Raw genomic sequence first — 25,323 nt, forward strand, 5'->3', positions numbered from 1 at the left:
ACCTGGAATCCCAGCAAAACAAATTTTGGTGGAGTCAAGCTGCCAGGAGCAGGGAGGCTTGACTTGGGAAGAGTGTCTGGCTGGAAAAACAGATAAGTAAGTGCCAACATTGGGGTAATAGAGGGGTTTGTTCTCAGTGATGTTGCTAGTAATGGTCCTTGGTCTGGAGCTGCTCAAACAGCCAGGCTTGAACTTCCAGTAGGGATGTCTGGTTCCTTGGAATTGTCCTACACCTGCCAAAGGAAGAGTGGAAGTGTCCGAACACATGGTGTGCATGACTCAGAGAGAGCAACAGTAGCATTGCATGTGACATTCTGCTCAATAAATTAGCCAATTAATCCTGCCAAATGACGTGTCTGGCTGCAGCTCCCACTGCTAGCTGAAGGAGGGAGAGCAGAGGGAGCCTGGTTGTGACACCGCAGGAGCCACCTCGTCCCCTTGTCCCCGTTCAACTGCCTGTGCAGCCAGATGGTCCCAGTGAGCTCTGAGATGTCAGAATCCTCATCACATGCAGCTTTGGGAGAAAAATGGAGGATTTTTTCCTAATAAGAAAAGTTTTAATGCTGATTTCCTTCTTGGATGTTCAGAATCAACATTTTTAAAGGTGTTACTCTTGGGTGTAGTCAGAGTAAAATTTAAACTGGAAGGGACTGACCTACTTGGCCAGTGCCTGAAGGATGTATGTGGGTATCAATAACCTGCTGCACTTAGCATCATCAAAAACTAGTGAAAAGTCTTTTTTTTTCCTGTTTCTAAGCTATTCAGTCAAGTTTTGCATTTTCCTTGGTGCAGCTGGACAGAATAGCAAACAGCCCAGTAATTCAGAAGCTAAATCCTGAGATGAGTTTCCGTGTGAGATGTTTCCACATGAACAGAGGATGTGATAACTGCCTGTTCCTTAGCAGTGGCTCTGTGGCTCCCTGTGCCACGTGCTCCATCAGCCTCCATGTTCCAAGACTTTCTGACAGGGCACTGAAGTTGCATCTGTTCCCTCCCAGCAGCTCCAGTTCCTCTGCCTGCCGCGTGGCTCGGATGAGGATCCGCAGTCAGCTTGGATTAGCAAAGGAGCAGACTGGATTTCATGTCTCAGACATCTTAAGATGCTTCACACTAGATTAAGTGATGGAGCAGGGAGAAGTTTGTCAAAGGGATCTAAACTGCAGGAATGGGACTTTTCTTGGTGCTTTTCAGAACTGCTCAGTACTGGTGGATGGATCCAGTGGATTCAGAGAAAGTCCTGAGTCAGGAGTAACCAACTCACAGATATCTCTGATGTGCTGCTTTGGATGTTTGATGCTGTCTCTGATGTTTCAGTGCCTCCTTGTTTTAGGGAACTCAACAGCTCCCCTGTAATTCCCTTCCTCTAACTGGAGGAAAGTTTTCACACAGAAATGGATTTTTGTGATTCTTCCTTGAACATTTCTCCCTGCAGAAGTCGAGCAAGGCCCTGCTGCACAGTGACCATCTGCTAGCTTCTTCCTTCTCACTGTGGAATTAAATATCTAACAGCCTAAAATAGTGTCTGAGCACTTTGCCTTCATGTGAGCAGCAAAACAAAGCAGCAAAGCTTGGGCATGGAGTCAGAGACCTGATGGTCAATCCATAGGGTGTCTCAGGAAAGCACATCTTTCCTTTAGGAAATGTAATTCGTTTCGGGTTTGGGTAGTCTGGGATATGATCCATTTGCTCACCAAGGTAATTGAAATAGTTTTAATCAGCTCTGTGCTAACTAGTTGCATTGCTCTCATCAGTCCTCTAGAGCCAGTGTTGTACCGAACTGTTTAATGATTGGGTTTTGTCCTAAAAGCTACATTGCTCCAGCATCCTGACTGGAGTCAGGATCATTCAGGTCTCCAACATGTTTCTGGTACTGAATAAATAATTTGAGCATGTCATTTGTCCCCTGTACTTTGGAGTTTGTGAAATAAACTGAGTTATTTGTCCATGGTCTAACAGACCCAGATCCTGGAATAATTCAGCTTCTTGGGCAGTTACCAAAGGACAAAGCTTTGGCTTTGCTTGAACTGCCCCCTGCACAGCCAGCAGCATCCCAGGACCCTCCTGCTTGGTTTGGGATGAGTAAAAGCCACTGCTTTTGCCATGGCTTGCAGGAGTCCTGCAGCTGCTGGGTCCTGCTGGTGGCACACCAGGGTCTCAGTGATTCCACTGGCTGTGTCCCGTGGGCTCTGTGTGCCTGTGGATAACAGAAATGGTCTTTTTGTTTTGAGGCTGATTCCAGATTAGAAGAATGTAATCTTCTTTTCAGGAGCTGCTGGAACAAGTCCAGAGGGGAGCACAGAAATGTTTCAGGGGCTGGAGCCAGGCTGGCAGAGCTGGGGGTGCTCACCTGGACAAGAGAAGGCTCCAGGGAGAGCTCAGAGGCCTGAAGGGGCTTCAGGAGAGCTGGAGCGGGACTGGGGACAAGGGATGGAGGGACAGGACACAGGGAATGGCTCCCACTGCCAGAGGGCAGGGATGGATGGGATAATGGGGAAGGAATTATTTTTTGTGAGGGTGGTGAGGCCCTGGCACAGATTGCCCCATCCCTGGAAGTGTCCAAGGCCAGGCTGGATGGGGCTTGGAGCAACCTGGCATAGTGGAAGGTGTCCCTGCCCATGAGGGGGTAAAATGAGGTGGACTTTGAGGTCCTTTCCAACCCAAACTATTCTGGGATTGTTACTACATTTCAAAGCACCTCTGGCATCTCTCCCTGAAGCATCACATTTGGAAGGTAAAATGGAAGTAAAAACTTCCAGGTTTCTTCTGGCTGCACGGAGCTGATGCTCAAGCTTCCACATAGTGACAGCTTCTGCCTGTGCACGTCGTGTGCAGAAGTGATGCATTTTTGATTCCGTAGTAGTTTATTTTTATATCAGCTGGCAGATGAGTCACACCTTCCCCCACCCCTCACAGTCCCACCTTGGCACACGCGATTGATTCAGTCACACACGTGGCAGCCGTGCGTTGTGCCACTGCTCCGGAGCCAGTGGTCATTCCCAGCATGGGCAGGTGACACTGGCAAGTGGCTGTGGCACGTCACAAGCCTCCAGAGTGGCGTGGTGAGGAGCAGAAGAGGAGTGTGATAGGCTGGAGAATCCCAGGAAACCGAGATCTCTGCAGTGCCCAGCCCACGCAGGGGATGAGTCACGGTGTGGGAGCAGAACATTCTGAGTCAGGGAGGGCTGTGGCAGTGCATATAGAATATTGACGGATTCTGTGGTTTTGTTTTAATTCCTGCTCTGTAAACAAGTTCACCTCTAATGAAGTATGGAGTCTGTGTGTTTACTTTGGGATCTCTCTGTGTTGCACAACTCGCCAGAGCGCAGCAGTCTGTTTACTTGTCAGGAGGTAGGACTGAGGGAAATGAAGGTGTTATAAATAACCAATCCTTTGCATAGTCTAGTCAATATTTGCATATATATTCCTCAGTGTGGCTGAGCTGTCTGCTATCCATGCTGCCTATGGAGTTCTCCTGTTGGGATTGCTCGTGCTGAGCACCTTTCCTGTGTTGCTCTTGCTTTACCCACACAACACTTTGTATGTATCAGTGTGCTTAATGAAGAAATTCTTTCCATGCCAGTTGCACAATGCTGTCATTCACGTGGCAATTACGGGTCATTTTGGTGAAGCTCGTTACAGGATGGATGTAAACAAGTCTCCGTGGTGGAGCTTGCCAACACCACAATTTTATGGGGAGGTCATTGAGCACAACTCTCTTCCCCAAGGGAGCAGGAGTAACTCCAGGCCATGGCAGGGAGGGTTAGTGCAAGTGGTCCCCACCCTTGATTAATTAAGAAGTGTGAACATACCCATTAACAGTGGCTACAGTCGCTGTAATCCTCAGAATTCCCACTGATGTTTGCCACCTGGATGGAAACATTGCTGTGGCCGGGAGCTGAGCCAGGTCACCCCTCAGCAGGGAGCTGGTTTGCGGGGCTGATCATAAAATCATGGAGTGGTTTGGGTTGGAAGGGACCTTAAAACTCATCTTGTGGCCATATGGGCACGCCTTCCACTAGACCAGCTTGCTCAGAACTCTGTCCAACCTGGCCTTGAACATTTCCAAGGGTTCCCCTTTGCACCCCAAAGTCAGTTTAGACTTGTGTGGAGCAACACGTGGCTGTCACCTGAGGTATTTTATGTCCTATTTATTGTATGGGTTTGTTCATACCTGACCCTGTGGATGAGCACTGCAGCCTTCTCCTTTGAAATACTGGAAATATATTATATTGCCAGTGTTCAGTGACTGTAAGTATTTAATAAGTGACTCATCTGTGCAAGGTGATACAAAACTGACATCTCTTTGCAAGGAAACAGCTTTGGGACACGTCTCATGTCACTCATTCCCTACCTCAGATGCCTGCAGTAGACCTGAAGGTTTTAAGATGTTGGGTTAATTTTCTACCAGTGAGGAAAAATGTCTCCATTCTCAGATTCTGCACAGAAGTGTGCCCTTGGCCAGAGGTGGGAGATATTCAGCAGTGGAGATACATTTTCATTCTGCTGGAGATGTTTTTAGGCAAAAATTGGAGACCCTAATGCTGAGCTGCATATTAAGGAATGGTGATCAGCAGCTTCATTGTAAAGTCAGAGTAGTCCAAGGAGTTTGAACCTGAGGGATCCTGGACTTCCAAGCTTTTGAATTGCAGAATGAAATGTAGTGGATTACTGTAAAGTGCTCAGTTAGACCCTGCTGGTTTCTGGGCTGGCTTGCTGTTGATCTCCAGAGAATTATGTTTCACTATTTAAAAATACATGGCTTTTCTTTCATGTGGCCATTCCCTTGTTAGGAAGGGCTTCCTGAATGTGCACATTTCAGCATCTCAGCATCAGAAGTTTTGACTTCCTTGGGCTAAATTTAGGTTTTGTCAATTGGAAGTTATCAGATGCTTTTAAAGCAAGGCCATTAATATTTGAATATGAGATTAGGGCAGTTTCCTTTTCATGTTCCGAAAAGTCCTCGTGCAACTCCTGCTCTTCCGGTATTTGTGGCAGTAATCACAAATCAAACACCAGCAACTCCAGGCAGCAGCTCCAAATCAAACACCAGCAACTGAAGGGGAGCAGCAGGATGCTGGGAAGCTGGAAAATGCCTTTCCTGGAGACACTGTTCCTTGAAGCCTGACATGGCCATAAACCTGGAGCAGCTGGACTCATCCAGGTCATCCCAGATGCCCCACTGGGTTCTCCTCATGGTCAGCAATGCCCACTGAGAGCAGGCTGTGGGCTGTGGGATGTGCTGCTGCCCTGAGGACCCAGCAGGACTCGAGCTGAGGAACAGACATTTCATCATCTGTGCTGCTTCTGGTACCTTCTAGCAGAGCCTGAGCTGAAATAAGCCTTGCTGGCTGTGCTTGGGAACTGGAGTTCCTCAGCCATCAGAGTGAGGAGGTGGAGACCACAGAACCACAGACTGGTTTGGGTTGGGAGGGACCTGAATGCTCATCTCATTCCATTCCCTGCCATGGGCAGGGACACCTTCCACTATCCCAGCTGCTCCAAGCCCTCTCAACCTGGATTTGAAAACTTCCAGGGATGGGGAGTCCACGTGACACGTGATGTTTGAAGATAAACTTTGGAATTTATATTTACATTGAATGAAAAACCTAGTTTGGCAATGAGAGCCAGGATAATTAATAAGGATTAGGAGCTGGTTTGCTCTTCTGCTTGTTCCATTTTCTATGAACATTCCCCTTCTATGAACATTCTTTGAGCCATGGGGATGCTGCACTTAGGAACTAATTGAGGTTTAAAGCTACAAAATTAGTGTTGAGCACTGCCTTGATCCAAAGCTCTTTCCCCTTTGGAAGGTGGGTGCTGGATTTAGTGGGATCCCTTCCAGTGCAGCAGAGACATGCTACACACACTGGAGGTTTCTGAGGTGAAACACTGAGCTGTGCCAGGGGAGTCCTGTTATGGAGGGCTGCCCACCTCCCAGACAGGCTCTCCAATGGGTTTGGAATTTGTGTTTTGGAGCTCTGCCATGCCTGCTATTGAAAAACCTCCTCTCATCACTCAAAGATAAGGCACAGGCTCTGCCTGAGTGTGGTGGGTCAGGCTGGAGTTCTGAAGTTTTGTAATAATTTTGCTGTCTGAAAGTTCCTACCCGCTCTCACTTGACTCTCTTAAGGTGAAACAGAGATGGTATCTGGAGGCAGGATCTGATTTGGTGCCTCTGAACTTCTGTTGGCAGCAGGTTCTCCTGCCATTAGAGGGAGTGGGAGGTTTTCCCTCAGGCTGGAAGGACTGTGTGGGTAACACTTTCCTACTCATGTGAAAAATCCCTTTTTCCCTCTAATCCTACAGTAGTGATGGGACTGATGGGAGCCAATGTCTTGCTTTGTTGTGGAGAGTTTACATTATTTGATTGTTATCCATCACTTTCTACTTGGATGCTGCTGCAGGGGCAGACCTGCAGAAATCCACCCTCCCAGTGGGACCAGTGGGAGTTCTGGGGGCCTGAGCTGCACCCACAGCTTTGCAGGAAGATCCCAGCACAGCTCTGGGGTGACACATAGGGTTGTGCTGCCAGAAATGGCCCCAGATTGTCCCACCACAGTCTGCTGGGAACCTGGCCTTCAGCTGCCTGAGCAAGGCCGAGCATCATCTTCCTCCTGAGCACCCAAAGCTACATGTCCAGTACCACATCTGCTTTATCCAGCTGGATCTGACCCTGATCTGCCATCCCAGGTAAAAATGCTGCTGGATCCAGGACAAATCCTGCCTGTCATGTGCCAGTTTGGCCTTAGGTGGCTGTGCTGTGCTGGTGACCCTGCCTGTGTCCCTGCTCAGGGCTGTGGCTGCAGCTCAGGCTGGCAGAGCCTCCCTGCATTGTCATCCTGCAAGTGTCACCCTGTGTGCAGCTGGGGAGGAGGCAGGGAAAGGCTCTGCCTCCAGCCAACAGATCCAATGGAGATGAGCTGAGGAAGAGCAGGAGCCACCTGGGACTTGCTGTGATCAAACCAAAATGGTTCTCTGGGCACCAGAGGAGCAATTCAGCACAAGCAGTTTGTTTTTGCTGCTTTTGTGGCATTTTTTTCATCTGCCCAGAAGTAGCTTCTTCCCTGGCACTGCTTCTGGAGTTAAATTTGAGTGCTGCTGAGCAACCAAGAGCTCTTGTTGTTGATTTTTCTCGAGGTTATACCTGTAATGCCATTAACCACATCACTTCATGTGCATAACATGTTGCCAAGGGACAGTTCTGATTTCTGCTCCCTGTCACCAGGAACACCACCTGAGGGAATAGTTGGAGCTGTATTAGGGAGGTTTAGGATGGATTTTGGGAAAAGGCTCTTCCCCCAGAGGGTGCTGGGCTCTGAACAGGCTCCCAGGGAATGGTCACAGCCCCAGGGCTGCCACAGCTCAGGAGTGTTTGGAAAATGCTCTCAGGCACAGGGTGGGATTGTTGGGGTGTCTGTGCAGGGACAGGACTTGGACTTGTTGGTCCTTGTAAGTCCCTTCCAGTGCAGGATATTCCATGATTCTGTGTACTTGTTCTCAAAAGAAAAGAAAATTACCAAGGGACCCCATGATTTCATCTCAACTCCCTCTCAGCAGGTGGAGCTGAGCAATTGCACAGCAAAGGAAAACTGATCAGGAGCAACTTCCAATTGCTCTTTTTTTTCCTTTTTTTTTTTTTTTTGAGGGGGAGGGAATTTATTTCTTTGTTGGTTTCTTTCTCTCTTTTTGGTTGGGTTTTTGTGGGTGTTCTTAAACAGCAGAGCCCAGTTGGCCACCCAGAGCTCGCACAGGTACGTGACCTGCAGTGGAGCAGAGTCACGGAATTGTTTAGGTTGGAAAAGAATCCTTCTCAAACCATCAAGTCCAACCACACCCCAGCACTGACAAGGCCACCATGACCCCCTGTTCCCAGGTGCCACATCCACGTGGCTCTTAAATCCCTCCAGGAATGTTACTGAGTGGCTCCACCACTGCCCTGGGCAGTTCCAGTGATTTTCTTTCATCCTTGTCCTTGTATTGCAGGTGTGTGGGAAAAGGTAATAAGGATAGAACTTAAGCTAGAGCTTCTTTGGATGGTTTGAAATAACTTTTTTAAAATTATTTGCTTGTTTTATCCTTCTTTTAAGGTGTTGTTCTATGTGCCAGCTGCCATCATCACTGGAGCAAGACGTTGTGTTGGATATAAAATCCAACAGTAACGTGGAGATTTGAATGCAGTCGTTTCTCCCAAGCCCAAGAAATGTGAATTCAGTCTTTTGAAACTCGAGAAAAAAGCAATTTACTGTTCTGTGCTTTATTCTTCTGTGTTTGTCAAGAACCAGAAACAATTTCACTTGACTGATTTAGTTGTTAGAGCTAAGAAACTGCCTGTGAATGGGTGTTTCTGGGTAAACTTCCCAGATTTTGAAAGTTTTCCTGCGTTTGACCTTTCCAGATAGGGTTGATTCTCCTTCCAACCTTTTTTTATCTTTATGAATACAAGTATGAATGTCTCCTTGGTACCCCCTCTTCAAGTGCTTCTTGCTTTGTGGATGTGAGGAGTTGTTTAATTGAGAGAAGCCATGATGTCAGGAAACCAGCTTGTACCACTCAAGGAAGATGAAATGCCACCCTGTTCTAATAACACAACGATCCTGAGATTTGTTTTTCTGCAGCCGAAGTAAAAATCAAATAGTTTGGATTTTTACCAGCATCAAGAACAAATATGTTCTTCCTTCTGTCCTTCCCCAGTCTGTTTTTCTCCTGTTCCTTTTCCCCTACCTTTTCTTTTTGCAGGTTCAAATATTACCACAATGAAACAAAATACAGCAGGGTTTAAATACATCCTGCATAATCTGAAATAAGCTGGAATGAGGCTGGAGTCTTGGGGTCCACATGGAACTCCCAGGAGATGACAGTAGCTCTGTCTCCTCCCAGCTCATGCACAGCTGTTGCCTTACACTGTGCTCAGTGTCATCTCTTCCATGGAAAGCTCAGCTCTTTGCAATCATCAGGGAGAAGGTGTTGATCCAGTCCCTTCCTGTGGCTTTCCCATCCCTGGAAGTGTTCCAGGCCAGGCTGGATGGGTCTTGGAGCAACCTGGTCTGCTGGAAGGTGTCCCTGCCCATGGCAGCCTTGAGGTCCCTTCCAGCTTCTGATGTTCTCCTTTGAGTTATTTCCTCTCGATTCAGAGAGTGTTTGAGCTGTGCCTTTTCCAGGTCCAAGGCCAGGAGCAGGGCCTTGCTCTGCCTCTCCTCCTCCTCACCCACTGATGGGCTAAAGCAGAAGGTTCTGCTGCGGAAATTCCTGCTAGGTAGTGGTGCAGGAGCATTCAGCATTGCTAGGAGGAGTGATTTATTGCCCAGACAAAGCAGGGAAAAGATGCTGTGAGAAGCTGGCAGCAGAGTCTGGCAGCAGCTGGAGCACACAGCAGGAGATGTGTGAGGGGTCTGGACAGGTCTGGCTGCTCTTCACCTTGTTCAGGTGAGTGAGAAAGAACTAAAGGTAAATTGTGGGCTCTCAAAGCACAGTATCAGAGCTTGGGAGAGCAAGGAAACTGTTCAGGAGCGTTACAGGCTGGAAGCAGTCTCAGCATGGTGGTGCTCTCTGTGGATCACCATTGGAGCTGCCACAGTGCCAGCCTTCCTCCAGCTCCTCCAACCCCTCTTCTCCATGAGGATGTTTCTGTGTGTGTGGTTGTTGGATCAGATCCCTCTTTTTAGGTTCTTTCCCTAATCTTATGCCACTTCAAGCTTTGTGAAGCCTAGGGGTGGTTGGTGAGATTGTGGCAGACCTTCTCCACCACCTCTTTTTCCACCTGCAGGTGAGCTGGTGCTGGAGTCACAAATTGCATTTTCTGCTTGTTTTCCTTCACATCTCAACTGCTGTTTCTCAAACAAGAGTAAGCACTCAATCACCCAAAATCTCTGTGCTTCCCTAAGCTCCTCCAGGGAATATTGAAGGTGAAGAACTGTATTATAAAGCTTTTGCAGCTGTACTTTGAAGGAAGATATCTCTGAAAGGCATCCAATCAAATGTATAAAAGACCCTTAGGACCAGGTTATTCCCAGTAACAAGCCCAATCTCAACTTTTGTCCCATCTTTCTGTTTTTGAAGCAGACTATTCCAAAATCTGAAGGGCAGGATGAGTCTTTTTACTTGCAGCTCACAGAAATAACCTGTTAACTAACGTGCTCAGGTAGATTTACATGGGACATGTTTGAGGACATTAAAAGCTGAGATCTTGGCCCAGTCAATGTTGATCACAAATCTTCTCTTTCAGCCAGGATTTTATTCCGATTTGAAAATTAAGAGAAGGGTAGATCCTCATTAGTGTAATCAGCTTAAATGGGTTGACTACTCTAAAGCAATTTGTTTAATTTGTTTGGAACATGTTTAATTTTAGCTATAGATATTCAGCCCTCTCACAGTTGCTATTTATGGTGTTCATCGTGTAATTTTGTGTTCTGTGATTTGTAAAAATAAACTTTCTGCTCTGAATGAGAATTTTGTGACAATCTACGGCCCATTCATCAGAGCCTCTTTAAAACCACACAGAACTTTCTGTGCACTGATCCTTCTGGTGTGTGTCTGCATCTCTTTCAGTGAGAAAGAGTTCTTGCTGCCCACACAGAGCGTGGGTTTGCATCAAGCATCAGCTTTTTGCTGGCCTTGGATTCCTCCCCTCTCTGGGTGTGGAATTTGGGGCTCTTCAGGAGTGTCTCCCCTCTGCAATAGAGCTCAGTGTCAAAACCTGCGTGAGGAGAGGGGCTGAATTCTTCTTGAATTCTTGAAATTGAAGACATCAGCTTCTCTATTTGGCTACACCTCATTGAAGAGCAGATGAAAACAACTCCCCGTGGGAGCAAAAGCCATGGGTGGTTCAGAAACGCTGGTATTGATCACAAGCTCTGGATGTTTCCTGGTGATTTGCTGTGTGGGGACGTGGCACTTGTCCCTCCATTGATGCAGATGCCACGTGCATATTCCTGCACTTGCTCCCTCATTCCTCCTTGGGTGTATTTTACTTGCTGTTGATGAAGTTTATTCATCGCCTCTCGTGATGCTCACACAGAGCCTCAGGCTCTTCTGGAGCAGGTGGGTTCTGCTTCCTGTGCCCTCCATGCAGGGCAGGTGCTGCAAACTCTGATTGCCCTCGGGCATAACCTTAGATTGGCATCTCTGCCCCTCTCCATTTCATAACCAGTCCTGGAAATGGCTTTGGAATGTCTGTGTGCCTGAACCAGTGTGGTTTTTTGGAGTATGTTGGATGTCTGAGGAGTTTTGTGGCCATTAGTCATGCTGTAAAAGATATGGCAGCAAGATAACATTACTCAAATCATCCAGGGCACTTGGTCTTGCGGTGGAAGTTCCTGGAAGGTGTTGCTCCGGGTGTTAATGTGATCCTGCTCCTTGTTACTGTTCCCATTCTTGTGTTCAAGCTCAAGCCAAGGGTTTTTTGGGTTGATCCAACATATTGCTCAGCCTCAGAGCATGAGGAAGGATGGGAAGTCCCATTTGGTGGCAGCCCAGGAGCTGTGAGAGTTTAGCATCCCCAGAAAGCCAAGGCCAGTCTCGGGAGTGTGGGGGAATCAAAGTCTTGAGTTTTTGGCTTTGATGTCTGCATTTGCTCTCATTCCAGCAGTGATGCTTTAATCTACAAAATGCTTTGCTAGGTTTTCGCTGCGCTCAGCTTGAATTTCTTCCAAGACATCACTCTGCTGAAATAGCAGAATTTGCCTGTGGATTCCGGTGCAGCAATCAGTCTGTGTTTATTGGGGTGATAAACTTCCTGTGAGAGTGAGGGTGGAGTGGGCCCTTTTCCATGTGGCTGAGCCAAATCACTCAGCAGCGAGACCAAAGCCGTTAAGCAAATTGAGATGATTTCTGCTTGCAGCAGTCTCTGCTGTAACAAACTGGTTTTCCTCCAAAGGAGAACCTGCACATATCATGCCTATATTTTCTTCCCTTAGTGTATTGCTCTTGTTTGATACCATGGAGAAATTCCTGGTTCTGATGTGATTTCATGCATTAATTGCATTAAACAGATCCTGGTTTGTACTTCAAGTGTTGAGTTGTACCTTTGAGTCCTCAGTATGAGGCTCTGCTCTGCTGGTGGCTTTTCATCTCTGTGAATTCAGAGCTGCTCACCTACAGCATGACACCATGGCTTTGTGTGACCTTTCCTGTCCTCTCCCAGTGTGATTACTTTCCATTAAAAACCTCAACTCCAACTGCCCAGGCAAAAAAACGTCCTTTTTCCTCCATCAATCTCTTCAGTTGGCAACATCCTTCTTAAGTATTTACAGATCTGCTGGTGATATTTATGGAGTTCCTGTGGTTCACTGTGACAATGGACTCAGCACCAGGACACAGTGCTTTTTGCTGAAATAGAGCCAAGCTGCATCATAAATTATGCAGATGGGCTGTGACAAAATCCAATTTTATGCAGATTTTCTTCAGCTGACTCTTTTTACTGTTCAGAGTGGCTCTGGAGCTGCCTGTATCTCAAGTTTCATCCAATTTTGTCTGCCAACACACACTTTAATATGTACATCAAGTTCATCTTTGGAGCTTTTCCTCTTCCCAAAAAGATGGTGAACATTGAGTTGAGCTTGAGTGAGCTGGGGATGTGTTTGCTGAGTCCCTCCCAACTTTATTTCCATAACTAGTGTGGAGCTGAGGATCCTTGCTGTGGGCTGGGAGCTCCACAGGGCTCTTCAGTGATGCTCCTTTGGATCCAGGACCCAGCAGTGCAGCCTGGCTCTGGAATTCAGAGGGGTGTTACAGCAGCTTTATCCTGGCAAAGGCAAGAGGGAAGTCCTTGACTGCAGAGCTGGCAGTCAGAGAAAACCCTCAGGGAAAAATCGAACCCTAAAAATACGCCTGAAGCCCATGGTGTCTCCTGTATTCTGACATTTAGGATGCTTTTTTGTGTTCTTCACTAAGGCCTCACTTTGCCAGAGCTCCCACAGAAAGCAGAGCTTTCCTGGGGGTTTAAGACAGAGAGGGTACTCCAGGCTCTGGGCTGTAAGCTCTGAGTAGGTAAAGCTGGAGGGATTGGGATCCCAGAGAGCACTAAGTAGTGTTCCTTCCTTCCCTACATGAAATCCCCACCTTTTGGGTCTTGCTGCAGTCTGTCTTTCTGGGTCTTATGCCCAGTAGGAAATTCATTTTGATTGCAATGCTTGCCCCTTACCAAGTAAGGCTGTAAATGTTCTCATATTCCCCATGGAATATTAATATTAAATGGAATCCTTCACCTTCTTTAAGAGCCTTTCTACTATTTTATTCTCCTGCATGCCTTAGTTAGCAGAGTCCTAACCCTAATTCCTTCTTCAGTTCCACTATTTGAGACTTGTAGAAATTGTGGTAGAGGCACTCATTGTCTGTCTGTATCTAGAATCTATAATGGGCTCAGGTTTAAACTTTGCATAAAATATTCTGTTACTCTCTTCCTCTCTATTATTATTCTATTATTCTCTAAAAAATAGAGATGCTTATCTTGGTGTTAGAGGTGACTTTGTAGGTAAGTCCTCATCAGACTTCACTGAAAACCCAGTGGCTCACCGTGAGTCACTTCAAGAGCTGTTGCAATTATTCCAGCCTTCAGCACTAAGCTGATGACATTAAATTGCCATTTGTGTTGATTTGGGGATATTTGAAACCATCTTGGAGCTGCCTGGATCATATCCCATCATTGTTTGGCGTTCTGAATTGCTTCTGCATCAAACCATCCTGTGTTCCTAGAGGATTTAATGAGTGTGACAGCTTCCTGAAGCATGGAGCTCTGTTAGGAGCAGCAGCCTCCCAACCCCAGGTGGGGTCAGTGTTTTACATGGGACACAAAACACTGGTTAGGCAGGGAATTCCTGCAATGCTCTGTAATATCCCATTAATGCATCCTGCTGACAGATTCCCTGAGCATGTGAATTAATGAGATTAAAACCCTCCTCAGGTAATCTTTGTCAAACTGCAATTTGTTCTTTTGGAGCAGGACTTGGGAGCACAGGTTCTGTGATATTTACGGTTTAGGGATCTCAGTGCTGCTTTGTTACGTTGTTGGCAGGTTGCACAGTTCTGAGTGCCATTGGGTGGATTAGCAGGGTTTCCCTAAATCTGGAGTAGGACTTGCACTTGTTGTGTTGCTGCCATTCTCTCCAGCCTGGAATGTTTCACTGCCTGAGCACCTCACACCAAACTCTGCACTTAATTAGTCAAGTATTTTGCTATATCTAACATTGATCACTTATGCAAATCCAGGTGCATGCCTGCACTTGTTTAAAACATGCCATAAAATTAGTAATCACAGTGCTTTCAGGTCCTGTGCACTATAATTTGTGGATCTCTGTGGGGAAAAAAACACAGCAGTGCTCCCCGTGCTCAGCCTTTACACTGAATAGCAGGACGCCGAATCTCTGGGCATTCGAGCAAATATTTTGTTTTGACATAAGACAAAGCCCTGTATTTCAAAACAAAACCTTTCTGTTGTGTTTTGGAGCTCCTTATGAGGTGTAGACTGGAAATACAGAGATATTTAACCATGCTACCCAGCTTGTAGGACGCCAAGGGCTGGTGCAGGTGCTGATTAGCAAAATGAGCACTTGGGCTTGTGCTGAATTCCTCCTGTATGGGCTGCTGTGGTTTCCTTTTTGACTCAAAGGTAATTCCAGGAGTGCTGTGCAGCTCTCTGAGTCTTCCAACATCAAGGCTGTTTTTTGCCCTCTCCTTCTGATGCCTTTCAGAAAGCTGATCCACCCAAAAATGCCCTGCCAGCTGAGTATCAACACTGCACTCCCACAGAGCAGTCTGTTGGGTGGGAAGATGGGCTCTGGCTCCTACCAGTTCAATGTTGATAGTTGTGTTGTGTGCACATATGCTAATGACCATGATCACCTGTTTTTGGGTGGTGATTGGTCAAAATTTAAACCTTTTCCCTATTTTATAGGAAAAGGGTTTTTTCATTTTTCACTGAGCGTAAACTTTGTGTAAGGTTGTGCTGAAAAACAAGGGCTGGGTGCTATTTTGGTGACAAAGCAGCCCTTTTTTGGCCATGCTTCATTTTCTCCAAGGACTGTCATCTTCCTAACTGCTCCAGCAAGTGCCAGCCCAGATCTGGAGCTGTTCTCTGCCTGGTTTTTAGTGGAACACAGGGAACTTTGTGTCATGTTCCCTAAATCCAAGCCTTTAAGCTGCCAAAGCTCGATGCTTTGAGGTGGACTTGTTAATTGCTCTGAAATCCCTTTTGTCTGTGCAGGGGTGTAGCTGAGCAGAGCCTGCTCAGGTTTGGCCCTTGGTTCAGTCACAGTTTGTGCTGGGATTTATTTCCTTGCTGGGCAGCAGCAGATAGAACACTCAAGGAGTGACAATAAAACTGCCTAACAAAAGGTGTGCACGCAGCGGGAGGGGAATTAACTTTGTCCCATTGACTGATTCCAGTTCTTTTCCCTGTTCTTCCAGCTGAAGGGCTCCCCCAGGTGTATTACTTTGGACCCTGTGGGAAGTACAATGCCATGGTATTGGAGCTGCTTGGTCCCAGCCTGGAAGATCTGTTTGACCTCTGTGACAGGACCTTCACTCTGAAGACGGTGTTAATGATTGCCATTCAGCTGGTGAGTGCTGGCAGGGTCCTGCCCTGGGGTGTCCTGGGGTGTCCTTCCATCCTAGGGTGGGCACAGTGCAAGGTTCAGGGCTGAGAGAACCTTCTTCCTAAAATCACCAGGTTTGAATTGGAAGGAACCTTCAAAGATCTCATCCTACCCTCCCTGCCATGGGCAGGGACAACTTCCACTATCCCAGGTTGCTCCAAGCGCTGTCCAGCCTATCCTGGAACATTTCCACAGCCACAGCTTTTCTGGGAAACCTGTGCCAGGGCCTCCCCAACCTCACATTCTCCCCAGTGTCCCATCTAACCCTGTGCTCTGGCAGCAGGAAGCAATTTCCCCTTGTGTCACTCCAATCCCTTGTCCAAGGTGCCTCTCCATCTGTCCTATGAAAGAAAACCTCTCAGGGGTGAGGAGGACTCCTGCCCAAGGAGGGAAGGTCGGATGGTGTTGATGAGGAGCTGGCTCCCTGCACAGCAGAACCAGTGCAGCCGGATTCCTACGGACTCGCGTCCCCTGCACGCCCCCGCCCCGTACCTGCCCCAGCTCCCTCCCTCTCTTTGGACATCCCAGGAACATCTCATTTCTCACCCTCTCCGTGGGACACACAGAGCACAGCACCCTCCCACACTCCTACCAGTTCTGCTGTTTTGGTGCTGCTGGGCTGCCCATAGACTGAAACCTCACGGGGCAGTGGGGGCTGAGCCCTCCCCAGCCAAAATAGCAGCGTTTGAGAGCTCTGCTTTTGTCAAATGTGGCCAAAAATCTGGTCAATCAAATGGGTTTAAATTCCTGACACTTGGGATAGAATGGTTCTGTGGGCAACATCACAGAGCCTTTAATGTACCTGAAAAGGAAAGGAAGTCAAGCTGGAAGGGATTTGGGTTTGTGTTAGAAGTGAACAACATGAAAGATGAACATACTAAATGTGGTGTGGATACTTCCACAAGTCAGTGGGGCCAGGCAGTCAGTTTGGCTGTTTTGGTTTTCAGACTGGCTTGCAGATTCCCAAGTACCTAAATATCTGCAGATACCCAGATCTTGCATAGCTGGACCTTGGGATCACCCAGATGCTCCACAGCAGAGCTGGAATTGTATATTCACATTAATATCTCTGTGGATAGAAGCGTGGTAGGGAAGAGGAGATGTAAGGGATGAGGAACACAATCCTTTCCAGGTAAACTGAAGTTTGACACAGCAGAATCTCAAATGGAAAACTGAGGTCAGAACTGCAGAAGTTTGAACAGCACCTGCCTGGTACTGAGGCCTCCCCAGCAAAGCAGTCAAGTTCTCTTGGTTTTGAGTGTTTCTTTATCAATGGAAAACCAATTTGTAGTATTGGCTTTGATTAAATCATGTGGCAACAGCTGGCAAAGCCTCAGATGCAGCTTGTGTGACCTTTGGAGGCAAAATATAAACATGTAAATTCATTCCCAAGGGACTGCTGGGGAAATCAAGACTGTCACAGCCATGGCTGTGTCCTGGGGCTGCAGCTCAGCTCTGGGCTTGGATGTTCTTCACTGGCATCACCTGTTGATCTTGTGGCCAGGCTGCAGCTTGCCAGGGCACTGGTGCCAGGTGGAAAACACGTGCAGGGGGACAGCAAAAGCAGTTGGAAATGGAGGAGCTGATGTTCTCCCAAAGGATCAGGTGCTCCTCTGGCCATGGGGAGATGTTGTAGGGCCTTCTCAGTCTCCTCAGGGGCGTTACATGAGTTGCCACCTTGGAGTGTGCACATCTAAGGGGACACATCAGACATGCTCAGGTGTGCCCCATCACCTGGCCCTGGGAGAAGTGTTTTCCAAAGGGTCTGGCACTTTCTGCTCAGATGAAATGAAAACCCTTTGCTCTAGCCACAAGGCTTTAGGGAAAATCTTTCTCCCTCACTAAATTATTGCAGTCACTGTGTCACACTCCTGTGTGAGACACATAGAAAGGAAAGCTGGACTCAAACTCCTTGGGCTCACATCCATGAATTACATTTCATTCCTGCTTCTGACTGGCCAAGTCTGCTTAAGCTGTAATTCTAGCCATGGGCATTTGTCCCCTGATCTTTCTCCTCATACTTAGGATGATCCCCATGTCTGTAGGAGCATCCAGTCCTGTGGTCAGTTTTTAACCAGAGGCATCCTGGAAGGATATTTTTTAATAGGTATTTCTGCTTGGCTGGTGTGAATGAGCTTGACAGGCTGCAGCATCTCAGGACTGGGGTGGATCCTTTCCAGATGTCAGAAGAAAGAGGAGTTTCTCTAGGAAAAACAAGGGCAATGTCTCTTAAGAAGTGCCACGTGGGATTACAGGAGAATTCAAACATAGTTTTACATCAGGAAGGCTCTCCTGGGGGCAAGAGAGACTGGATGACAATGAGTGTTCAAGGAAGGCAGCCTGTTTGGGAATTGTTCAGACTCTAACTGCTTCCTCCATACTCCACATGCAGCTGAAGCCATCCAGTAGTTCAGATCCAGTGGGTGAAACTCCTGAACAAAGCCAAGCTTGGCAATTAAAATGTGGTCACTGTGTCAGTCCCCACAGCCCATAAATCAGGGGAGAATGTTTTTTATTCAGACTCCTGTTTTTCACTCTTGGCCAAGCCCAGCCTGTACAAAGCTCACTGACAGCTTACAACAAGGTCTGTTGTGCCACCAGGCAATGGAAAAATACTCTGGATGTGATCTGGACCAAGTTATGGCAGGATGTTTTTCTACCAGTGACCATCAAAATGGCCTTTGAACAAGATTAATTTCATTCTCTGCTGATCTGATCTATATTTAAGCAGCTGATGTGTGGAAGAAGGGCTCAAATTTATCAGGAAGGTCTGGAGATGGAACTGCTGTCAAGACCAGTGTCTTAAGAGTTACCTTTCTGGGATAAGAGGGTTTGTTACACTTGCTGCCTTGGCAGGAGGAAGGCACACGAGAGCACGGGTTTCTTTGGCACCTGCTAAATGTCACAATATCCTCTCATTTCTCCACCACAGCACAGGGGTCCTGCTGTGTGCCAAGGGATTCCCCCCCCCCAAAGGTTTCTCTGACATCTGAAATGGAAATTTATGGCTCCAAGGGCGGACTCAGCCAGCCGTGGCCATGGAAATCCCTCTGTAATTCACAGCCTTCCATGTACCCCAGTGCTCCCCTGCTTGCTGTTTTTCCAGTGTCAGAGCAATTCCAAGTTCGTCCCAGTTCCTGGAGTGATTTCTCTGCCCCTAAAAGAATTCATTCAGAGTGTTTTGAGCCTGTAGTTCAAACCCAAAGGAGTGAGCACTGCACCTGTGCATCCAGCACATTTCTGGAGTGGGAGCTCCACGTCCCCTCTTCTTCAGCAGGGGTTGGTGCCGAGGTTGTGCCCCAGCACTGCTGCTCGTGTGTGCTCAGGCAGAGCCTGGGAGGGAGATGCAGCCCAGACACTCCACATCACAGCAGCCACCAGCAGGGACAGTGGCTTGTCAGGCTGAATAAAGCATGGAAGCTACTCCAAGAAACATCTTTTTGACTCGGGGAGTGTCTTTCAGCTGCCATGGCTGAGCAGAGCTCTCCAGCATGAAGCGTCCAGGCAGGTGGAAGTAAAGAAGGAATATGAAAGACCCCACAGCAGCTGTGTGTGTGTGTGGTGGAAGCAAAAAAGGCAGGTGGGAGGAAAAAAGGCAGGAAAATAAGTACCCTTGATTGCTGCTGGAGCATAATGGCTCACCTGACACCTCAGCTGTCCAGGTTGTTGTCCTGCCTGCTGCAGCTTGCAGAGAGTTTTTAAAGAAGAAAAAAATGGGCCCTTTTCAGGCTCTCTAATTGCTGTTGGGATTTCAACAACTGAGCTGCTTTGGTAGCAGGAACAAATCAAATGAGCCAGTCAGGCTCCACTTGGAAGCTTGTTATGTGTGGAGAGGCGAGGAAACTCTTTGTTCCACTTTCAAGGGTTGCATCTTCATTTGAATTGCCTCCCAACGTGGCTTTTTGTCTCACGACCTGCTGCTGTGTCCTGTAGGTGATTCAAAGTGTGAAGAATGACTGAAGAGCATCTGCTCTGCTCTGCACCAGCCTGTAATTGATTGGAAATAATGGCTGTTAGCCGTGAAACCCGTTTTCTCTGCACATTGGAATCAATCGCTGCCTCGAGGGGAGGGAGCAGCAGCACGTGCTGTTCCCTTCTTTGAAGAGTCTTGGAGCAAATTCTGTTTTTTAAGCCTGATTCACCTGCAGCCAGTTTTTTCCTGTCTGCTGCCCTCCCTGTACAGCTGTTTATTTTATAAGGAGGGCTGCCCCCTCCTGCCTGCTCCTTCTTTCCAAGAGGTGGAAATGCAGCAGATGTTCCTTTAAAATAGGGTGCACGATAAGGGCCTGGGAGTGTGATGGAGGATCACATGCACGTGGACTTTTAAAACCAGATGTGGGTCCAAGATCTGTAAAGAGAAAGAGTGGTGTGGGTTTGCCAGCTGGGGGTGTGCCTGGATTCAGTGAGAAATGAAGGAGCAGTCAGGGTGTGCCAGCCCCACAGAGTGAGCAGGGGTTGGAAGGGCTGATGGGGGGTCCCTGCTGCTTGGCTGGGGGAGAGCTGCCTCAGTGAGCCAGAGACTCCATCCTGCAGAGCTTTGCCAGCAGTACCCACCCAGTGGGGGTGACCAGCTGGTGGCCCTCACCCTGGATGTCCCTGTGCTGTCCCTCGCAGCGGTGTGGCAGTGACCTCTGGGGACTGAGGCTCGTTAGTGCAAAACTGGGAGTTTTGCAGAACTTTTGTAGCATTGCCAGCCCACAAATATCTGTGGGAATCCCAGTAGGCTTTCCAAAGAAGCATCTTGTTTAAGCCACTGTGCCCTTTGGCATGCACGGCAGCTGCAACCAGGACAGCCGTAAAGGGGGGTTCTTGTGTGTTCATTTGAAACATCTAAAGGCAATTAAAGGTAATAAATTAAATTAAATTGAGAATTATTTTCCTTTGGAATCATCTCCTAAATTCAGGACTCAAGGAGAACTGCTTGACAATACACCTGCAATATGTTTGTTTTCAAAAGCAATTTTAATGATGATCTTCTGAGTAAGGTGTGTTGTTAGAGGCACTCTGTCACCTCAGAAGTGGGGTTCCTGCCCTTCCACCTTCCCATTCCGTCAAACTTCCAGAAAAACATTAGTCAAAAGCTGAAAAATATTCCAGCTATTCCTAGTTGACAGCAATGAGATTAATTATTATTTTAGTCAGCTTTGAAGATTGTAAAGCTTCTGCCTGCCCAAAAATCCCCCTCCACGAAGAATCTGGCACGTCTAAGACAACATATGGGTCGAGGGAGGAAGGTGGTAAGACACAGAGCAACAGGGGAAGGAGGTGGGCAAGGGAAGAGCTCTTGGTAACCGGTTTAGTATGTTTAAAATCAATACAAAAGGCTGCTGCAGCTCCCTGTGGCATCCTGCCAAGAGCTGCATCCCAGTGGTAACGCCTCAGAACCAGCCTTTGCCATTTCCGTGGGAATAAAGCAGGGAGCACAGCATGATAGCCTTGGAAAGGAGGGGATGACACATCCCTCTTCCAGCCCTGCTGGGAGCCAGGGCTCTGCTGACAAGTAGCATTTCCCTCCTTTTTGCAGATCTCTCGGATGGAGTACGTGCATTCCAAGAACCTCATCTACCGCGATGTCAAGCCGGAGAACTTCCTCATCGGCCGGCAGGGCAACAAGAAGGAGCACGTCATCCACATCATCGACTTTGGATTGGCCAAGGAGTACATCGACCCTGAAACCAAAAAACACATTCCCTACAGGGAGCACAAGAGTCTCACTGGAACAGCGAGATACATGTCCATCAACACACACCTTGGCAAAGGTTTGTCTGTGTGGGGGGAGCTGGCAGAGTGTCCTTCAGGCTGGAGGAGCTCTCTGAGGTCACTGAGTCCAACAAGTGACCAGCACTGCAACGTTCCCCTCTAAACCATGTCCCCAAGTGTCACATTCACACGTCTTTTGAACGCTGGTGACTCCACCACTGCCCTGGGCAGCCAGTTCAATCCTTGACAACCCTTTCAGTGAATTATTTTCTCTAATATCCAACCTAAACCTTCCCTGGTGTTGCTTGGGGCTGTTTCCTCTTGTCCTTTGTTCTTCTGTCCTTTGTTCCCTGGGAGCAGAGCCCAACCCCGCCCCCCTGGCTGCTTCCTCCTGTCTGGGAGTTGTGCAGAGCCAGAAGGTCCCTCCTGAGCCTCCTTTTCTCCAGGCTGAGCCTCCCCAGCTGCTCCTGGTGCTGTAGCTCCTTCCCTTGCTCCAGTCCCTTCCCTGGACACATTCCAGCTTGCCATTTGAATCCTGCAGACTCCCATAGCATTTTGGCTGAGCTCTCTTGTGTCCCTGAAGCTATTTGTGAACCTCCCAATGCCTTTTACAGTTGTGTGCATCTTTTTTTTTTCTCCCTTCTTTTGAGGAATTGAGCCAGCTGAAATGTTGGAAGCCTCATAATTACAGTTTTTATTAGGAACTAAATAACTGGGAGCAGCCCTGCACTGATAAAAGACAAGCAGGCAGGCACTGATTGCTGCACTGGATGATAGACAAATAGATTTTTATAGCACAGCACTGTCCCAATGCCTTCCAGTTCCAGGTGTTAGAGTTGGATGTTCCCTGACCTAGTAACTGGTTGGAGAAAATGAATGATTTAAATAACTTTAAACCTGGCTTTCATCTCCTCTCCTCCCTGCTTTCTTTCCTACCAGAAGATTACATTTCTGTGGCTGAAAGGCAAAAAATAACTTATTAAATGTTTATATTCTCTTAAATCCATACAAGCAGTGAGATAATGGAATATTTTCCAGGAGGCCTCCTAGCATGTTGGCTCCCACTTGGAGAGCTCACTGTCTTTGGGGAGTAAGGAGGGATGAGCCTGGTTTCTAATTTTGGAAAGTGAGGAGTCAGGCAGGGATGGAGGAATGGGAGGTGCAGTGGGAGCAGGCTGGGAAGCTGCTGGTGAGGGTGATGTGGAGGGAAGATGTGTTTGTGTTTGAAGTGCACCATGTGCCTTCCTTAGGACCCATCTCCCGCAGGATTTCAGCTCCCACCATGGCTCATGCAGGGGAAGGGTCCAAACCAGTTCTGGGGGTGTATTTGAGGGGGCTGTCCCTGCCCAGAGGGGTTGTGAGGAGCTGATGCTTCGCTGGTGAGACCAGCCCAGGTGGAATCAATCTTTTCATGTTTGAAACACGGAAGTCTGACTCCAGTTTTTCTGAGAGACAAGTGCACTCAACCATCTTCCTAGAAGTCCATCTGCATCACTGCACTAAATTACCCAGGGCTTGCTCCTTTTTTACCCTTTTTATCAGGATAACTGCAGGAACTGTCATTTCAGTTCCCTTTTCCTGAGTGTTCCCACTCCTAGCATCTCCTGCACGTTAGGTGGCTGCAGTGTCGTGGGCTGGATCTGCTCTGGATCATGGATCATGTTGTTTGGAGCAGGTGGGGTTCAGAGGAGGGGAGGGTGCACCAAATGAGTCCACGAGCTCAGTGAGCCCAAGAGTGCAGCTCAGCCCAGCCCAGTGTTGCCTCCACATCTGTTGTTCTCTTCTCTCCTCCCCTGGGCTTTTGGATACATTTTGGCTGCTTGTTTTAGGATATTTTTCCTTTGGCTCTGTGCCCCTTTCCCCCCCCCTTCATTTATAATTACAACATCTGCATGTGGCAGCAGCAGCAGCAAGTGTTCCATGGTGCTGGAAGGAGCTATTTTTGATCTGCTCTGATGAGCAGCAGAGGAAATTGGGAAAGGGTTGGCACTGTGCAAGGGTAGATCCCTGCAGCTGGTTGTGAGTATCCTATTCCCATTTAGTCCAGAGGAAATGATCCAGCACCACATGGCAACATTGACCCTGCTAGGTCAGAGAAGAATTGAGGCACTGCTTTATTCCTCTGCAATTAAGAGTTGTCCATTCTGCCTCGGGCTGGATTGTGCAGTTCCCATGTTACCTCATGGCTGATTTTACACATTTTCTGGCTTTCTGAAACAGCTTCTGGTTTTGCATAAGGTCTGAGCTGCAGACAGTGAGTGAATGTCCCTGTGGTATCTTTATCTCAGGTACAGGTGTGGCTGCTGCTGAGATCTCAGAGCCGTTTCTGCTTCTGCAGCAATAATTTGTCATCTCTTCTCTTTCAGAGCAAAGTCGTCGAGATGACTTAGAAGCCCTTGGCCATATGTTCATGTATTTCCTCCGAGGCAGCCTGCCCTGGCAAGGATTGAAGGTAGGTTCAAGCTTCAGGTTTTGTCCTTTAAAGCTTTGGCTAGTCTCTACCCAGAGGAGAATCCACTGGGGAAACATTGGCAAAATCCAGCCAGAAACACTGTCCTCTCCTGTGTGTCCTTGCAGCCTAACACCCAGGCATTGAGTTTGGCTGCAGGGAAGATTTTAAGGTAGAAATACTTTACCTGGCACTTTAAATTGTCAGATTTTGGAGAGAAGGTTGAACAGGGAGACAGGGACAGCAATGAGAGAGCTGTGATTGGAAGCTGCCCTGAACTGGAGCGTGACTGGGACACAGTGATTGTTTATGAAATTCCAGTTACGGCAACACAATCCCCCAGCTGCATCTGTGATCCCTGTTTATAATGGAGCAGTTTGATGGCTTTAGATGCACAGATGGACTTCAGCTTGAAAAACTGGTTTTCTGGCACAAGTATTGGACTTGGCTTCCCTCCAGAGACACTGGACACTCAGTGCTGGGGAGTTTATGAGATGCTGTGTACAATGTGGAGAGCTGCAAGAAATGGAGTTGCTGACTGCCGCCAACATCCATCAGCTGAGCTAACAAGGAGTAAGTCATCTGCTGGCTCCAGAGCTGTTGGAAGCTGCATCTTCACTTCTCCATCACCTCCCTGATGATTAAGCTACTGTGTTCAGCTTTGGCACTGAAGGGAGTGAAGGGACTGATCAAGTTAGGCTCGTCAGGAAAGACAAGAGCTCCTGTTGGAAAAAGGAGCCAAGGCTTTGGGTTCAGGAGCTGCTTGGCAGAGCTCTGCATTGGTCAGTGGGTTCCAATTGGGTTGATAGAACTTGTCCAGCTTTTTTTTACCACCTATCCAGAGTTAATCTCAGCTCAGCCTCATCAGGCATATGCCAGAAATGTTGGCAACAGCTCATAAAAGCAAAGAAAGGTTTTTCAAGCATGAAAGGGATTGTGAAAGAAATCAGGCTCTCTGATTTTATGTCCACGCCTCTCTGTAAGTGTGTTATTCTAGTATGTATTTTCTTTCTGGCTTAGTTGAACTCATCTGCTTTAAATTAATCCTGTAAATTATTCTAAAATAATTCCAAGTTTATACAGAGTTCTACAAAAGTTCCTCAGTTCAGTGTTAAACTTGATAAGAATTAGTTGACTCCTTTTGGAGGTCCAGGGCAAACGCAGACTCTTCAGCTGGATTTAGAATGTGGCATCTTTGCCCTTCTAGGTCTCCTCAGCTTACACTTTTGGTCTGCACTGTCAGGGCTGTATCTGCAGAGAATGTCTGCAGTGCTAATTATGCTGCTGCCAGGTCTAACTGACATATTTTGAAATGGAGCCAAGAAACCCCACTTTTAGGGTGCCAACTGGAGCAGAGTTCTCTGCCTCAGGTTGATTTAGGTGGGAAATCCAACTGCAAATGGTTTCATTTTCTCGTTGACCAGATAGTAAACCAGTGCTGAGTGATGGATGCTTTGGGAATGAAAGAAAAGGCTGTGTGGGAGCAGCCTGGGATTTGGGAGAAGTGCACTGATCTAGAGTCATATTCAATGTGGTAACATTCTGTTGCACAGAGGAAAACCCAAATTGCTGTGCAGTGGGTCTGTG

The 25,323-nt window shown here is 47.6% G+C and overlaps 1 protein-coding gene across 1 annotated transcript in view; it reads left to right on the forward strand.

Annotated features, from left to right (window-relative positions):
* CSNK1G1 (casein kinase 1 gamma 1) overlaps positions 1-25,323 on the forward strand; it is an 88,636-nt gene that overhangs the window by 46,073 nt on the left and 17,240 nt on the right. The window contains exons 6-8 of the mRNA XM_030955000.1: positions 15,400-15,551; positions 21,112-21,346; positions 23,654-23,739. Coding sequence (XP_030810860.1) covers positions 15,400-15,551; positions 21,112-21,346; positions 23,654-23,739 — 473 coding nt within the window. The remainder of the gene's footprint in view (positions 1-15,399; positions 15,552-21,111; positions 21,347-23,653; positions 23,740-25,323) is intronic.

This window comes from Camarhynchus parvulus, chromosome 10 (assembly GCF_901933205.1).
Source record: "Camarhynchus parvulus chromosome 10, STF_HiC, whole genome shotgun sequence".
Lineage (NCBI taxonomy): Eukaryota > Metazoa > Chordata > Aves > Passeriformes > Thraupidae > Camarhynchus > Camarhynchus parvulus.